At 44.3% G+C, this 17,601-nt stretch overlaps 1 protein-coding gene across 3 annotated transcripts in view; it reads right to left on the bottom strand.

Annotated features, from left to right (window-relative positions):
• The window catches only part of lrp4 (low density lipoprotein receptor-related protein 4), an 82,083-nt gene that overhangs the window by 6,847 nt on the left and 57,635 nt on the right, over positions 1 to 17,601 (bottom strand). For all 3 annotated transcript variants that reach the window (XM_019876394.1, XM_019876395.1, XM_019876396.1), the window contains exons 7-31: positions 15,368 to 15,487; positions 15,117 to 15,242; positions 13,302 to 13,427; positions 12,727 to 12,861; positions 11,631 to 11,756; positions 11,025 to 11,255; positions 10,354 to 10,510; positions 9,696 to 9,913; positions 6,717 to 6,893; positions 6,431 to 6,556; positions 5,979 to 6,187; positions 5,584 to 5,665; positions 5,328 to 5,433; positions 5,044 to 5,245; positions 4,735 to 4,924; positions 3,934 to 4,065; positions 3,671 to 3,811; positions 3,481 to 3,567; positions 3,232 to 3,403; positions 2,931 to 3,093; positions 1,496 to 1,721; positions 942 to 1,245; positions 627 to 845; positions 393 to 527; positions 25 to 133 (exon numbers count right to left, since the gene is read on the bottom strand). In XM_019876394.1, the coding sequence (XP_019731953.1) occupies positions 25 to 133; positions 393 to 527; positions 627 to 845; positions 942 to 1,245; positions 1,496 to 1,721; positions 2,931 to 3,093; positions 3,232 to 3,403; positions 3,481 to 3,567; positions 3,671 to 3,811; positions 3,934 to 4,065; positions 4,735 to 4,924; positions 5,044 to 5,245; positions 5,328 to 5,433; positions 5,584 to 5,665; positions 5,979 to 6,187; positions 6,431 to 6,556; positions 6,717 to 6,893; positions 9,696 to 9,913; positions 10,354 to 10,510; positions 11,025 to 11,255; positions 11,631 to 11,756; positions 12,727 to 12,861; positions 13,302 to 13,427; positions 15,117 to 15,242; positions 15,368 to 15,487 (4,019 nt within the window). The remainder of the gene's footprint in view (positions 1 to 24; positions 134 to 392; positions 528 to 626; positions 846 to 941; positions 1,246 to 1,495; positions 1,722 to 2,930; positions 3,094 to 3,231; positions 3,404 to 3,480; positions 3,568 to 3,670; positions 3,812 to 3,933; positions 4,066 to 4,734; positions 4,925 to 5,043; positions 5,246 to 5,327; positions 5,434 to 5,583; positions 5,666 to 5,978; positions 6,188 to 6,430; positions 6,557 to 6,716; positions 6,894 to 9,695; positions 9,914 to 10,353; positions 10,511 to 11,024; positions 11,256 to 11,630; positions 11,757 to 12,726; positions 12,862 to 13,301; positions 13,428 to 15,116; positions 15,243 to 15,367; positions 15,488 to 17,601) is intronic.

Below are 17,601 nucleotides of genomic sequence, written 5' to 3'. Positions count from 1 at the left end.
CAGAGAGGTTGGGGGAAGGGCTACCTGTGTTAGGGCAAAGGGGTGGGACACTGGGCTAACGAGGATCTGACGCAATTTCCCATTCAGGTCCGAACTCTCAATCCTGTCCAAGTGGGCATCAACCCAAAAAATCCTGCAGAAAATAACACAGATTTATCATTGCATTTTAAGTGAAGAGTTGCAAGGACACAACTATGATTTACAGTACAGGCAGAGTAAAGATAGGATGGTGTCGATTAAATCACAAGGGTTCTACATTAAAAAAAATAAATAAAATTTACATTAAAATTATTCTAGATAAGCAAATAAGTCGTTTCTCTCGGACATTTCTCTGTGGGCATGAAGACATAGAGTCAGAACAGCATTTTCTAAGAATAAATGCAGTCTCTGACCTTCGTGTGTCATAGTCTAAGGTGAGTCCATTGGGCCAGCCGAGGTCAGTATTGATGAGAACTTTGCGGTCTGTGCCATCCAAGTGAGATCGCTCGATTTTTGCGATATGACCCCAATCAGTCCAGAATAGGAACCTGCGCACACGAGGCTAAACTGGTGAGATGAGAAGCAAAACAAGCGCTCATATGTTCATATATCTGGTGTGAAATACAAATGTTGTCTTTGGATCTCACCCTTTGCTTGGGAACACCGCAATGGCTCTGGGTTCATCCAAACTGTTGTTGACGAGGACTTTGCGGCTGGTGCCGTCAATGCGCGCCACCTCAATGGTGTTTCGTCCGGTGTCGGTCCAGTACATGTTTCTGGCCACCCAGTCCACGGCCAGCCCGTCTGTGGTCTTTAGACCCTGGTTGATGACAGTCTCCATGCCACTGCCGTCAAGGTTTGATCGTCTAAAAACAACAAGTCAAAAATGATAAATTATCTACGCAAAACATGCATGTATTATTATTACCCAAACAAACTGTCGCAGAATTTTAGACCGATACCTTATCACATCCAAGGCGACATCAGTGTAGTACAGTTTTGCATCGACACTGTCATAGTCTAGCGAAATGACGTTGTGCAGTTCAGGCACGGGGACGTGCACGTCTGTGTGATCGTTGGTGTCCAAGGAGATTCTCCGCACGCTGACGCGGTTGGAGAAGACGAGAAAGGTTTCGGGCGAGTCGTCACAGGATCTCCCGTCTCCCTTCAGCAGGATGCCGGTGGGACAAGCGCAGGAAGTACCGTTGGGGCGAGGAAGGCACAGGTGCGTGCAGCCGCCGTTCCTCCTGCCACACTTATTGAACCCTGAGGAGGACACGGGAGGGAGGCAATGATGCTAATGAAGGCGAGATCGTGGCTGGAGAGCTTGGCTTGAACACTTCTGATCTCAACGCCTTCAAATTTCTCATGAGTAGGAGAGAGATTGTGAGGCCGGGCATGTCTGTTCGTATAAACGGCAGGTAAGTATCATGTCCAGACGTCTCCAAATGTTTGAACTTTGGACTAAGCAATAATTCGTAGTTGCTATTGTTTGGTTCCTTCACAGAAGACTCACCCAGAGCCCTCTCTCTGTCCACGGCTTGAATGTCCATCAGGCCCGGCAGGTTGGCGCGAACAGTGATCGTGTTGGCGCCAGAATTCTTGTCGGCCCGCTGGATGCTACGACTCTGCCAGTCCGTCCAATAGATGTGAGACCCCAAGAGGGTTAAGCCATACGGGTGCTGGACTGGTGTCACAAGGGTGTGGCGGTTTTGGCCATTCAGATCAGCAGCCTCGATGCGCTACAGAGGACAGGAGAGTAGATGAAACGCTTTCAGATGTAAATGTTTACTTCGGATCCCTGTGGTCTTTCCGTCTTGTATTTTGTAACATTATTTTTAAAGGCTAAGCAAACTGACTAAGCCGTTATTCATTTCTAACTACCGTAATTTCCGGACTATATGCCGCGACTTTTGTCACACGCCCTGCGGTTTATTTAATGAAGCAACCTATGTAAAGATTTTTCTTGTGGCCGCCAGGGAGCGCTCGAGCATAAAATGTCAGAGTCAGACAAGTTGATATACTGTATACAGTGTCGAGGAAGACGCTAACATCTGTCACACTGAAAACAACCGGCCACGAGAGGGCGCATTTGACCTGTGTTTTGGGCTGCATCGCATCCACCAAGGATTATTATGCCCCCCCCCCAAAAAAAAACAAACCCTCCAGAAAGACATTGTCATTAAAGTTGACACGAAAGCATAGATGGTAGAAAGCCTAATGAAGAAATGGTTGACCGAGTGTTACGGCAAGCGAGGATTTTTTTCACAGGAAAAAAAAAAAAAAAGGATTACTCGACGGCGAACGGTGACTTTTATGGTTTTTTAATCACTGCTGTGATGCTGCTACAGGCACTATTTGGAAAGAAAAGTTAAGGGATGTTTTTAAAACTTTGAAAACGTTTTGAGATATCATCCAAATATATCTCCCAGCCTTCACAAATTTCTTGGAGCTGACTGTGAAGCGACTACACAAGCGCAACAAAGTCATGCGCGAGGAGTCAACGCTTACCTCAGTGTGAGCATCAGCCCACAATAACTGTGAGCCAGCCATGTCTATCCACCAAGGATTATTATGCCCCCCCCCAAAAAAAAAACAAACCCTCCAGAAAGACATTGTCATTAAAGTTGACACGAAAGCATAGATGGTAGAAAGCCTAATGAAGAAATGGTTGACCGAGTGTTACGGCAAGCGAGGATTTTTTTCACAGGAAAAAAAAAAAAAAAAGGATTACTCGACGGCGAACGGTGACTTTTATGGTTTTTTAATCACTGCTGTGATGCTGCTACAGGCACTATTTGGAAAGAAAAGTTAAGGGATGTTTTTAAAACTTTGAAAACGTTTTGAGATATCATCCAAATATATCTCCCAGCCTTCACAAATTTCTTGGAGCTGACTGTGAAGCGACTACACAAGCGCAACAAAGTCATGCGCGAGGAGTCAACGCTTACCTCAGTGTGAGCATCAGCCCACAATAACTGTGAGCCAGCCATGTCTATGGCAAGACCGTTGGGCCATCCTAGGTTGTTACTGATGAGGACCACTCGATCTGACCCATCCATTGCTGAGCGCTCCAGCTTCGCATGTTCGCCCCAGTCGGACCAGTACATGTAACTGTAAGAGATCCACGGATAGGTTACGCCGAGACGTAAACACGGAAATCAAAAAACAAGATGCGTCTTCAGAGGCTTGATCACAGTAGTCAGCCTTTTTGGCAATAAGAATGCTAAGTAGAAAATCTGTCATGCTCACCCCATCTCATGGTAAAGGGCAATGGCGCGAGGGCTGTCCAGGTTTTGCCACACCAGAACTTTTCTCATGGAGCCATCCAGATTAGCAACTTCGATCCGGTTGGTTCCTGTATCAGTCCAGTAAATCTTTCGGCCTACGGCATCCACTGCTAGACCATCAGTTGTCATCAATCCTGCAGAGAGAGAAGTAGGTGGAGCTAGTCACACTGAAACTTGCTGCACTTAAGTTATCAACAGCAGTCCTGCTCACCTGTCGAAATGATGTCTTCTTTGGCAGTTCCATTTATGTTGGCTCTGCTGATTCTTTTAAGTGTACTATCTGACCAGTACACCTTCCCTGCAGAAGATACAAACGACAACATTGTCAAAATGCACGCTCTACTTTCCTAAAACTTGAGCTCAGCTCACGACATTTTACTTCTTTGACAGGACACACAAACCATCTTGCGGGTCGACTCCAATAGCAATCGTGTTTTTCATGGAACTGTTGACAGCAAGAACCACATCAGCGAAATATGGAATGTCCAAAGACACCATTCGAATGTCCGTCCTCCGTGCAAAGATCAGGAAGCTGTTCATCCCTGTTTGAAAAAATTAATAACGGGGAGTTGGAAATGTAATTGTTTTTTGTATTTATGAAAAATACTGCAACAAATTGTCACAACCAAGAGGGTGCTGGAGGTGAGGAAAAAGATTTTCATACCGGGCGTGCAGGTCTTTCCATCTGCCTGAAGGTTGATGCCAGTGGGACAAGAACAGCTGTAGGCTTTGGGAGCAGGAGCCAGAAGACAGAGGTGACTACAGCCTCCGTTATTCACCGCACACGGGTTGTGTACTACAAGTGGAGAAACTAGAATTCAGCTCAAACATTAAATTAGGCTACGCTGGGTATCATCATCTTTTGTGAAGCGTTCAGCGGGACATTTAGTACCTAACCATACCTGAATGAGTTCAAAAATGAATAAATGACCAAACAACATGGAGGACAATATTGATGTTTTCTCTACCCAGCCATCTATTATAACAAAATAGCAGAAAATGGCATGTTTACTATCTTGGCATCAGAGCCACCGACTAAAATAAATAAATAAATAAATAGAATACAATAAAATAAATAAATAAATAAATAACATTTTTAGACACGTTTGTTGCTTGACTCAATAGAATACAATAAAATAAATAAATAAATAAATAAATAACATTTTAGACACGTTTGTTGCTTGACTTGCCTGTCAGGTCCACATTAACGATTCAGCAACAACAGAAAAAAACTGTTGCACTCTGAATATAGAGCAGATTTGCCAACGTCGACAGTGACATGGACATCAAACAAGTTGTTTCAAGCAACGGCTGACTACAAAATATTTAATACACTACATTTGCTGGCTAAATATAAGCTTGCTGACTTCCTGTCCCCATTTAAAAAGTGTCAAAAATGAAATGCGCCATTCTGAAGTACTCACACGGTTGGACAAGTGAACAACCCCCCCCCCCCAACACACACCTGTTTCACGGTGTCTCTGGAACATGTGAATATCCATGAGGTTCTCCAGGTTTTCTGCAAGCGTGTGCCGTCCCAAGCCGGTGAGCTTGTTTGCACTCTGGATGCTCTTGGACTGCCAGTCAGTCCAGTACAGCATGTCTTCATGGACAGTGAGACCAAAGGGGTGAGGCAGCTGACTGCCAATCAGAACCTGCATGGGACGGGTGTGTAAGATTAGTCATTATTCAAACAAAACCAGGTTCTGGATTTTTCACATTTAGTTTAGATTTCGGTGCAAATCAAAACTTACAGAACAGAAGCCTCCCTTACCTGTCGGTCAGATCCATCCAAGTTTCCAAACTCAATTGTTTTCATGCCAGCATCGGCCCAATACAGGCGTTTCGTCTCATAGTCAATGGCAAGCCCATTGGGCCACGTCAAGTTGGAAGAGATGATGACCATGCGACTTGAAGAGTCCATCCCGGCACGCTCAATCTTTGGGTTGGCGCCCCAGTCAGTCCAGTACATGAAACTATGGAGAAAAGACGTCTCTTTGCGAATGTCCTGTCACAAAAACTCTCTCATACTCTTCACATTTCCTTGAAGTATCTCACCCTCCAACAGGGTCGACAACAATGTCCCTGGGCCGGTCAAGGTTCTCCCATATGAGTACAGTCCGCATGCTCCCATCTGCATTAGAAACTTCAATACGATCTGTACCTGGATTAAAAAATAAATAAATAAAAATGGCATGATACAGTAGGGAAAGCACTGTTGCATATTTATATTTTCACAGTGTAAAATGAATATTCTGATTCAGTACTGTATTATTTTCTGTGTAACGTTTTAAAACTGGGTTGGGTTGGTTACCAGCATCAGTCCAGTAGAGTTTGTTGGTGACCCAGTCAATAGCCAAACCTGCTGGACTCTCCAGACTGGTGTCCACCACCACCTGCAAGAGCAAAATAAAAGACGCTTTTAAACTCATTCATGGAAGTCAAGACTTGGAGCCTTCATCTCAGTTTGTTCTTCTCTTATTTTTAGTCACAATGTTTTTAGTTATGGAGCCGTCTGTATCCTTTGAGGGTGTTTCATCATGCTGTGTGTGGACGCTGGCTAAAATCTCAGTCGCCCAAGATTTTAAAAAAGGCACTTCTTCGTCTCTAGGTGGCGGTATTGCACCAGACAACTTCGAACTGCCTTGTTGAATGTGGACGCTGAAGGAAAGGGAATTTCTGGTCCATTCAAGACTGACTTTTGCTTACTTCCTGCTTGCTGCCATTCCAGAGGGCTCTGTTGATGGAGTCAGTGGTGACATCAGTCCAGTAGATGTAGCCGTCTCTGGCATCCCAGTCCAGTGCCACGGCATTGCGCACATCAGCCAGAGGGATGACATCATCGGACATATCCTCTGTGTCGAAGCTGATTCGTCGGATGTCCGTCCTTCGGGCAAAAAGCAGGAACTTGTCAAGACCTGATTAAAGACCAAAGGTCTTCTGTCAGTCTTCTATTTTAAACAATGGGTCAAGAAAAAAAAAACAATAACACACTGACATGTAGGAAATGTACACAACTCATGAATTACCATTGTTATTGCACAACAATACTCTGGTTTATCGAATTAAATACAAAAATACACACACAATACACAATCTTTTTTTTTTAAATTAGCCATTAAAGTGCATAATGAAAAGACAAGGATAACTTGTGAACTCACTGTTTGCACAGTTGCTGTGGTCCACCTTCTTAAAACCAGTTGGACAAGCGCAGGTGTAGGTCTTGTTGCCAGGGAGACACAAGTGGCTGCAACCGCCATTGTTAGCACCGCAGCGGTTCTTGCCTCCTACAAAAGAAAGGAACATTTGGAAAATGTCTTTGTCAAAATCAAATCGACACAGCGGCTTTGTGGATGTACGTTTCACGCGTTAATATCGCTGCGCATTTCAAACACAGCCACACAGTTGAAGAACTACTTTGTTACCGCGATAAACGAGGCGACTGACCTTCAGGTTGCCTCTGGGGGTGCAAGGTGTGGATATCCATTGGGAAGTGCAGTTTGTTACGGATAATCTCTTGGTTCTTGCCGGTAAATTTATTGGCACTGTTGATGCTTTTCGTGTGCCAATCAGTCCAGTAGAGGCTGTCCTCAAACACGGTGATGGCAAACGGGTGAGGCAGGCCTAAGGAGGAAAACGAATGAATAGTCAGAAAAGCTGGTAATGTGTCGATCGCGGGAGGTTGCTTGATCGAAAAGTACATCTTTGGTCAAAAACGTTTGGGCACCCCTGCTCTAGATGAACAGAATAGATGTCAAATCGAATATTCACTTAGTCTGTAAAGTGAGTGTTGAAGAAAAAAAAAAATCTTCTGATCTTTTCAACACGGTCAGATCCAGGTGTGTGGCTTGGCTGCCTGTGTGTTTTTCTGATCGTATCTTAACATGAGGGTGACAAATAATACACCCGCTTCCCTCCGCTGAATCACAAAAGCCCAAAGAGGCAACTAGTTTTGTCATGGTCACCTTCCTCCATGTCATCAACACATACTCCTCGTTCCCTCTGCTCTTGTTCTTTCCGGGACAGCTGGATGAGCAGCTGCGAGCCAACGGGGCATCAAGCGCCGGCATCAAGCCTTCACAGTAATGTCCCCTTTAACCTACATGTGGCACCTCTCACCGCTCTCACACCACCGCAGAGTCGGTCACACTCTCCCCCCACTGATCACCGATAGTAGCAATGAGCAAGCATCGCTTCCAGATGGACATAAATTTGCTTGATCGTAGCGCAAGAGATTACATCGCTAACTCTTGCGTGTGTGTGTGTGTGTGTGTGTGTGTGTGTGTGTGTGTGTGTGTGGTCTTAGTTCTTTTAACTACATTTGACTTTGTACTTGACTACAGTTCATGGCGATCAAACGGTTGCCAGAGTAAATTACGGTATTTTCTTTCAGAAACCGCAAAGCATTGATGATATGCAATAACTCACGTTTAATCAACAGAGCAGCATCGCGCAGAGTGCTTAGCGCAACTGCCTGACATTTCTGGACTATGGGGGGGGGGGGCGAAATGGGTGGGTGGTGCTGGTTTATTCTTCATGGATGTACTAGTGTGGATTTGCTCCGCATACTTCAACTTCGTCCCACATTCCCCCCCCCCCCCCCAAAAAAAAAAAATGACATTTATAGATGTGAATGGCTTTTTTCGATGGGAAAGGCTCCAGCTCTAAAATATGAGGAGCGCAATATTTTTTTCAGCTCAGTAGGCCATGCATTTCCAGTCGACTGTAAATAACAACTACGATAATAAAAAACATGCTATATTCATAATGTACCACTCTGACCTTGTCAAACAAAACTGATATCATTACTTCAGTGTGGACGTTTTGATGCAGTGCTTGTTTGCAAAGGGCCTCATTAGATTGAGCAGATGTAGATAAAGTCGTGTCAAGTTAGCTTCGGATCAATAACAGGACAAATGCTACAGAAAGCATGAGACTGATTTTTTTTTTTTTTTTTTTTTTTGCGAACAAAATGTCACGTTTAAGCTTGTCAGGGAGACCTTTCCACAAGGGGGCGCTGTTCAGTTGCTCTATCGTCCACTTCCGAGGACACTTCGTGTCACATGTAGAAAACGACTCACGGTAACAGAGGTGGGTTTTTTTTTTTTTTTTGCACTGAACAATATCTTAAGGCACATATACTTCCAAGATCAAGTTGACAACCAAAGAACCCTCATCTTGCCTTTCCCGCCCCCCACCCTCCCACAACCTGGGGGTCCACAGGTGTGTAGGCTGGCAAAAGATTAAACCGCCACACCCGCCCACTGTACAGCTCCGGGAACTTGGCACACATCCAGCGAAAGCACACAACCACACGGCGACGCGCGCGCGCGCTCGCACGCGCACACGCCAACATGCAACATCAATGTACTGTAAGTGCAGGGAGATACTCATTAACATTCTTTGGCACAGCAGCCCGGGGAGTTGAAATGAGCGGACACACACGCACGTCCCATTTGTCCCGTGTGTTGTCTGAGCAAACAGCGGCTCTGGAGAGCGGACAGGGCCAATTACAGCCTTTTATCCTCAGAGCACACATCATTAAGGAGTGCTCGCACGGACAATGGTGCGTGCACGCGAACGCAAACACGCCGGGCGCCTCGCGCACACTTGAACAATCTTGACTGATGTCACTGGTGTGCTTTCAGGACTGATAAAAACTTGAGAAAAAAAAAAAAGACTTTCAATTATAAACGTGCCAACTGACTTGGTCAATAGCCCAAATTAAGATCAAATTCTAAGGAATTAATGGACCAACAACCATATTCTTTTTTTGTAGATCTTTCTTCCACTAAGTTTTAGGAGCTCTATTGAGTTTTGTCTGCACACACACACACACACACACGCACGCACGCACGCACGCACGCACACACACGCACACAGGTGGCTTTGCCCCCATTTATCTTTCTCCCCTGCGAAACTAGCACAAAGAAACACGTGGGTCTGGCATCACATTGCTTTCATTGCACGGCACGAAATTGTTCCAGGATTTAATTGTCGAAATCTAAAATTTGAAGAGATGAAAGTGAGACAAGGGATCAATATTCTGCCGGCTCACATCTGTGGTCGCCAGATTCCTAATTTAGCATTCACCAACAAACTGAGGCATGCGTTTTGTGTCATGTGTTCTTTTGTCAGTAAAAGAGGCATTCATGTGCCTTTTCATGCAAATACCATGCTAATTACATAGTCTAATGTGTGTGTGTGTGTGCGTGTGTGTGTGTGTGTGTGTGTGTGTGTGTGTGTGTGTGTGTGTGTGTGCACAATGTGTGTAACAGTCTAAAGAGGTCAAGGATACGAATGCTGATCTTTCAGTACAAAGCATTCCACATGAAAACGGAAAGTTCCAGGCAACACGCGACTATCAAAGTACATTTTATCATCCCAGAGAGGAACCATATGGAAACAATGTTTATTTATGTTTACCTTGGTTGATGACAGCTTTACGATTACGTCCATCCAGATCTGCTCTTTCAATGACATGGTGCTTGGCGTCCACCCAGTACATGCGGTGGCCGGCATAGTCGATCGTTAGGCCATTTGGCCAGAACAAGTGAGTGTCGGCAATGACCCGTCGATTCGAGCCATCCATATTGGCGTATTCGATGCGGGGCGTGTTGCCCCAGTCGGTCCAGTAGATTTTACTGAGGGTAGAAAAAAAAAACATTAGATGGCTGTTTAAACCTCTGGGACAAGAGACGAACAGAATTGGTTATATCTGCGCCGCTATAGACGAAAATAAAACTGTGCTCACGGTGGCCATATTCGATTACTTTCAGATGTCTGTAACGCTGCCTAATACTAAGTGTTCTAGCTTGACATGTTTCTATAGCTTCATCTGGCATGCTCTTTCCTGCCACTGCGACATAGAGTCACGTCAGGGAGCCTTAAAGCAAACTGCGTCTTGTATGAAGTCTTTGCTCCCTCCACACAGGCACTTGCCTGTGGGCGCTGCAGTGCTGCCAAACCCTAATCCCCGCTCCTGGAACTGCACGACAACTGGGACACATCCAGAGAGGATTGTGCGCACATTGGAAACCATCTGCTGTGACTCAGTTTAGTGTGTGTGCGCTTGAGCTCTTACCCTTCTATAGGGTGCAGCGCAATGGCCCGCGGCTTCTCCATGTTCTGCCACAGCAGCACCTTGCGATGAGTCCCATCGAGGTTGGCCACCTCGATGCGGGATGTCCCGGAATCTGTCCAGTACAATTTGTCATGGATCCAATCAATGGCGAGTCCACCTATTTGAGAGAAAAATGTTCTCTGCTTAAATAAATAGAAAAAGGAATCTTTTAAGCAAGACAGTGTGATAACTGCATTTCGCTTGTCAGATTTGAACCAAGAAAGACAGGAAGCATTGCAAAACAATGAGCGTATTTTGCGCACAATATAGCACACCTTACGCAAAGCATTCAATTTTCCCAAAAGCTGACAGTGCGCCCTCTAATAATTTAAATGTTTCATGTCCGTGTTTGTGTCCAGTTCTCATTGTTCCAGCTGCAACGGTTGTGAAGGCTCTCTATAAATAAAGCGTTATTGTATTGTATTCGCTTTAGCGTAGCACCATCTAGTGGAGGCGTAGCACAACCGCAGCCACTATGAGTTTCTCTTATATGCGCCTTATAATGCAGAAAATATGGTCAGTGGCAAAGAGAGAGAAAATGAGAAACACACTGGAGGAAGACAACTGGAACATATAAATAATATTGACGTGTATTATTGTTTTATTTTTTTTTTTAAGCGGCCAGTACCCACCTGGGCTCTCCAGGCCAGTTGAGACGACCTCTTCCACATTGGACCCATTGAGGTTGGCCTTCATAATTCGGTCCAGCGTCACGTCTGACCAGAAAACGAGCTCTTGGCTGTGATGGAAGTCGAGAGCGATGGCATTCTCAAGGTTGTTGAGCAGCAGCGTGTATTCGGAGCGGTGCGGCAGAACCTGACGGATATCGATTCGATTGGCAAATAACAGCACCGGCTCTGGACCTGTCAAAATAGATCCATAAATAAATAAATAGGTCAGAAAGATAGACAGGAATGGAAATATTGTGGAACATCAAAATGGCAAAAAGCTCAGATCTTTTTTTTTTCAGTTCAGTGGAAGGTTCAGTGCATCTGACAGTCAGTCAGGATTTGGGTTTAACTTCCTTCTGCAACAGAGTAATGGTCTGATGTACCAGAACTCAATCCAAATCTATTCCAGACCTTCAGAATATGTTGCATGGCCCTCGAGCCAGCGAGTGGATAGAGTTACTGCTGAGGAAAATGTAAACAATACGCAACAAGGTTTTTTACTTGTGGTCAAACCGTGGTCAGTTCTTTGCAATATTTTGTCAAGGTGACGGGACGGTGGATCTTTACCCAGCGCCTTGCAGCTACGCTTGTCAGGCCGCAGCTCATATCCTTGAACGCACCAGCACTGGAAGCCGCCTTCGACGTTGGTGCAGCCCTGGCTGCAGTAGCCTTCTTCAGCACACTCGTCCACATCTGGAACACAGCATAGAGACAAAGGAAAGTGACCGTAAGACGTCACGTTAAAACCTCTGGAGGGTTCAAAAATCATTCAAGGGTCATGCAAATGAACGCTGAAGTGGTCAAAGAAGGATTTGCACTAAATGTGATTTGCATTGCGTCGTTTCATAACAGTGTTTTGACACTGATTAGCCGCAAACTTAGGGGTGCTGGCAAAAAAAAAAAAAAAAAAAAGCACATGAGCTTTATGACAAATTCAAAACAGAATCATACTGACATGCTTTAAATTTTGGGGCCCCCTCATGAAGATAAATAAGGGAAACAAAATACTACAAACATCCGAATGAAAAGCAGCTCATCATCAATGTTTTTTTTTGTTTATTTATTTTCTTATTTTTAACAGTTTGACCGTGTCAATTAAAACATTATGAGCGTTATTATTTTGACAACAGCAGACATTTTGATGTAGCCCTTGCCTCGGATCTTTCTCTTTTTGTTACATCATTAACTACGCATCCTATCATTTGCAGTTCCATCCATCCATCCATTTTCTGATCCGCTTTATCCTCACAAGGTTGCCAGCCACGCTCACAGCTTGGGAAAATTTGGAGGGTTCAATCAGCCTGCCATGCATGTTTTTGGAACGTGGGAGGAAACCAGAGTACCCGGAGAAAATCCACGCAGGCACGGGGAGAACATGCAAACTCCACACAGGAAGGCCGGAGCTGGAATCGAACCCGGGACCTCTGCACTGTGAGGTCGACGCGCTAACCACTCGATTACCGGGCCGGCCCTCATTTGGAGTTCCATATGTTAATAGCCACGAGATATTTTTGTCTCGCTGTTCAACACCTAAACGCTCAGGTTTCAGGAATGTGTAATGACATGCAACATAACAACTGCCCAGTCATTGGTGTGTCATTGATATCAAATGTAGGTACACACACACACGCACACACACACACACACACACACACACAAATACCCTGGCAGGATCTGCCGTCCTCCATCAGTCGGTATCCGGTGTGACAGGTGCACTGGACCAGTCCTCGGACCATCTGACACTTCTGGGAGCAGCCGCCGTTATTCTGGTTGCAGTTGCCGTCACTGGAGCGCGGACCTGGTTAGGAACATTCAAGGATCCCAAACATTGCAGACTAACTTAGACATACAGCATTGTCATGAGTATTTGTGTTCATTGTTTCACCCGGGAGGTGAGGATGATACTTCTTTTTTTTTAGTCAAGCTGTGATGGAAATGCTCAAGTTATTAGCGACTCTCTAAAATGTTCTTTCACACCGTAAGTTGGAATTGTGCAAAAAAAGTAATTACACACGTTTCACACCGTTGACACTCACGGGGCGTCTAACATTTTCCAAGATGTCAAAAACAAGGTGTAATATTCCAAGTGTGGTAAGCTTAGTTAAAGATTCATTTGAGAGAGAGAGAGAGAGAGAGAGAGAGAGAGAGAGAGAGAGAGAGAGAGAGAGCCATGTTCACAATTTAACAACCGCTAAATAGAGCCTAAATAGTTTCCGCCTGCTCCAAATGTCAACTTACGACATTCATGGTGTGGCAGTTCATCGGTCCCGTCTTCACAGTCGTTGACCTCATTGCACACCTTCCTCTGGCCAATACAGCGCCCATTCCCACATTGGAACTGGTCTGGAGCACAAGGTGACGTCCCTGCGGGGACACCAACAGGAACCTCTTTTCATTGTGTGTTGACATAACAAGCCACTGAATACAGCAAGACTCCTCAAAGTTGTTTGAGATGTTCCCACTGGGATGACCCAATTTCTTTCTGTCCCTGTGCACTCTCACTCTTCAATTTTCAGAAAGCAGTGGGAACAGAATGTAGGTTGTCCGGCAAAAAATGTTCAACTTAAAATACCGCATTTTCCGCACTACAAGACGCTTCGGAATATAAGGTGCACCTTCAGTGAATGACCTATTTTAGAACTGTTTTCCTATATCGGGCGCACCGCATTATAAGGCGCATGGAATAGAAGCAAAAATAGTGGCTGGGGTTGTGTTATGCATCCACGAGATGGCGTTACGCTAAAGGGAATACAATACAATACAGCTTAATTTAATTTTCACAACTGCTGTAGCTGTAACAAAGCGCTTCACAGAACACTTAAAATACTATGTCCAAAAAGTCAGAATATTGATCCATATATAAGGCATATACAGTAAGGCGCACTGTCGGCTTTTCAGAAAACTGAATGTTATTAGCTGCGTGTTATAGTACGTTAAAATACGGCATTCTCTTGCATTACTCTCTTTTTGCAAACATCCCTGACCTCACTTATGATTACCTCTCCCTTAAGAAGAACACTTTCAGAAATTAAGACTTGTATTGTCTTAAATTAGTGCATAAGGATTCCACACATTATCTCCGATGCAAAACTCACTGCTGAGTTAATTACTACACTGGCTCTGTATTAGTGGCTCATAGAATTAAATTACCACGAAGTATTTAAGTATATACAGACTGAGAGACATAATGAATCAGTATACATGTATACATGTATTTAATTAAATCCAGATTAGATAGTATAGCTATGTGTGCTGTACATCACAGACAACACAGTGGATGAGTGCATGACTGTTGCCTAAACTTGCCTTACATGAAAAGTGTTTGTTAAATTTAAATCCCTTGTGTGGGATTTCTTGTGGTACTCGTGCCACCTCTCCCAGTCCAAAAAACATCTACTTGGACATGAGAGTGGAGAATAAAGTCTCACATTGTCAGGTTTATTTACCTGATTGCAAAGGTCCAAAAATAACGTTTCAGTTGTGTTTTTGGCCCCAGGCAAGCAACTCATTGGAGGCATTACAATTTTGGGCTTGAAAGCTTTGAAAGACTCTGTAATCTTCATTGGCAAGTCACAACTTGTGAGTGTTTGCTCTCAAGCAGGTTGTGCTCAGCAGCCAGAAATGGCATGAGGAGAGTCAGGCAACGGCACAAGCAACTATTAAACTACAAGCAAGAGAAGCCAGGGCTGAGTGATAATTCGTCGCTCAAGACAAGTCTGACGTACGTCCTATTGTAAAAAAATAAAATAAAATAAAATAAAAAATCTAATTCTGAATGTGGGTGCAGTAAAAACAAACAGAATCCAAAGATCCTCCATCGAGCTTTCGTGGTCCAATGTATAGACTGTTTTTTTGTTTTGGATTTTTTTTTTTTTTGTGCATGTCTCGGTCATGTGTTTCCTGCAATACGTGGTGAGATGATAACGTTTAAAAAGAGAAACTAAGGCTGAAAACAAGACTTGACTTTGTCGAGCGTTCCACTGTTACCATGACTACAACTTAAATGTGTACTCTTTTGAGCTTCTGAAACAATGACAACAAGGACAGTCTCACCAGTTTTTTCACAACCCTCTTCGTCACTGCGATCTGAACAGTCATCCTCCCCGTCGCATCGCCATGACAACCGGACGCAGCGTCCTGTTCCGCAGCGAAACTGGTCAGCTGTGCACATGGACGTGGCTGCAGAACAATTCAAACACAACAAAAACTGTCACCGGAAGCCACAGGAATGCATGCCAACGCACCCCAACCCACAGCGCGCATGCATGCGGCGCTTCAGAAAAATGACAAAAGTGGCCACTCACTGCAATTCATCTCATCGGACTGGTCGTCGCAGTCGAACTCGCCGTCGCACCTCCAGCCTGCGTTAATGCACATGCCGCTGCTGCACATGAACTCAACAGACCTGCATGGCTGGTGGGACGCTGCGCGCAAAAATTAAAATTCCATCTGAGTGGCTCAAACAGCAAACACTTTTTCTTTACAAAGTACAGTCCTTGTTCTAGATCAGAGATTCCCAACCAATGTGTTGGGGCACATTAGTGTGCTGTGAGAGCTCTCACGGTTGTGCTGGTTTGGTGAGAAAAGTATTTCTCAACAACAAATAATGTCCCGCGATCTATGCCAGCATCCTATAGTGACAGAAAGAACAAATAAATGATCCATTTGATGGCAAATAGTTTGAAATTGACTATGTGTCCTCTCTTTGTGACAATTTTGTTTGTTCAAACTTCAAATATCTGCCTTGGCTCAATAAAGGTTGGGAATCGCTGTTCTCGATCATCCAAAAGGTGATTGACAGGGTTGAGGTCAAGGCTCTGAAATACTTTCATCCTGTTATTAATTCGTGGAGATTAATTTGTGCGGTGGGGCTTCGTCATGCTGAAAAAAAACAAAACAAAAAAAAAAACGCTCTTCCTCCAACTTGTCCTCAAAGTTGGAAGCATTACATCAGTCAAAACGTCCCGGTGAAATGAAAGACTAAGATCGAGCAAAAACTCAGATGAAATCCTCGTTGCTCAACCAACTGCCTCAGAACCATCTCGCTACTTTGATCCATTCCGTGCAACAGCGAGCTGTCTCACTTTTGCAGGCCATATATCACTACTTGCAATTAAAGATGGAAGAGATGCTCCAATTGGCAGCAGATGAGGGCGGAGGTGGAAAGGAAGATGAAAGCGGAATCAAACACAAGCTTCCTAAATCATGTGTGCGCATTTCTCCGACATGTTTTCTCCTGACGGCACGTGTCTGTTCCCCTTGAAGAAGGGAGCCAGAGATAAAGCTAACGGCAAGGCGGGGAGTGAAAGCAAAAGAAGAAGGGGGGACACGGGCGGCGTTTCAAGCCTGCCGCTGACGGCTTATCAGCTGGCTGAGAGAAGACAGAGATGATCAAAACGGCAGGTGGTTTCCCCAAAAGAGCGAATTATAATCAGCAACAAGAGTGTATGCGAAGTGCTGTTACTTTCATGCATACAGTGATACCTCTACTTATGAACGTCTCTTCATAGGAAATTTTCAAGTTACGAAACGCATCAACAGGAAAATATTGCCTCTTGTGATGAAAGAAATTTCAAAATACGAAAGGTAAAAATACAGTACGGGCTGCTACTCGCAGCTCCAAGCTCTGCCATTGGCTATTACTGAGCATCATCCTGGCATCCCATTGGCTAATAGGGACCTCTACCTGATGTGCCTTAGGGTATAGATAGATAGTTAGGTGTCGATGCAGCTCCTCGTGATTCACCCAGGAGGTGTTCCGATGATTTTAGGTAAATATGAATCACGCAGAAAAAGTGTTCACCAGTCGGGCGATTGCTCACTATGATGTTTGCCTTGGACATTTTAAAAGTCGACAAAACAAACGTCTTTGGATCAGTTCTTTACAAAATGCCAGGCAAAAACCATTTCTGAGAGAGAACATCGACTAAAGAGGGCAAATAAAATGAAGACGCAGTTAAGTTAAATGACATCATTATTTTTACTCTCTTCTTTGTTTTTTTACAATGTTCACAACTTTCATTTATTGTTCAATAATCTAATTGTAACATCTATTTGTTGCATATTTTGATGCTTTCGGAAACATTTATGTCTGAATTTTGGGGGGGCTTGGAACGAATTACAGCATTTACATAGAAAACGCGTCTCTACTTACAAATTTTTCTAGTTAAGAAATTTCTTGCAGAACCAATTAATTTCGGAGGTAGAGGTACCACTGTATACCGCTCTCGTGGACGCGATTCATCCAGCTTCATCTCATTCGTTGTTTACCCTCGGACAAACACTGCACTTTCATGTACTTTGCAATGGAGCCAAAAGCAGTGTCACTGTTTGCAACTCGTGTATGTGCTTGTGCGTGTGTGTTTTCACATGAGAATGAGAGCAAGAGAAACAGATTTTCCCTAACAAAGCACCCTTCATGTGTCTGAAGATTCCCTGGAATGCTGTGGAGGCCATCTTATGCCTCATAGGAATGCCTCGTGTGTGTGTGTGTGTGTGTGTGTGTGTGTGTGTGTGTGTGTGTGTGTGTGTGTGTGTG

Source organism: Hippocampus comes, unplaced genomic scaffold (assembly GCF_001891065.2).
Source record: "Hippocampus comes isolate QL1 unplaced genomic scaffold, H_comes_QL1_v1.1 scaffold150, whole genome shotgun sequence".
NCBI lineage: Eukaryota > Metazoa > Chordata > Actinopteri > Syngnathiformes > Syngnathidae > Hippocampus > Hippocampus comes.
The sequence above is the reverse complement of the archived record's forward strand: the minus strand, read 5'-3'. Positions and strand labels throughout refer to the sequence as shown.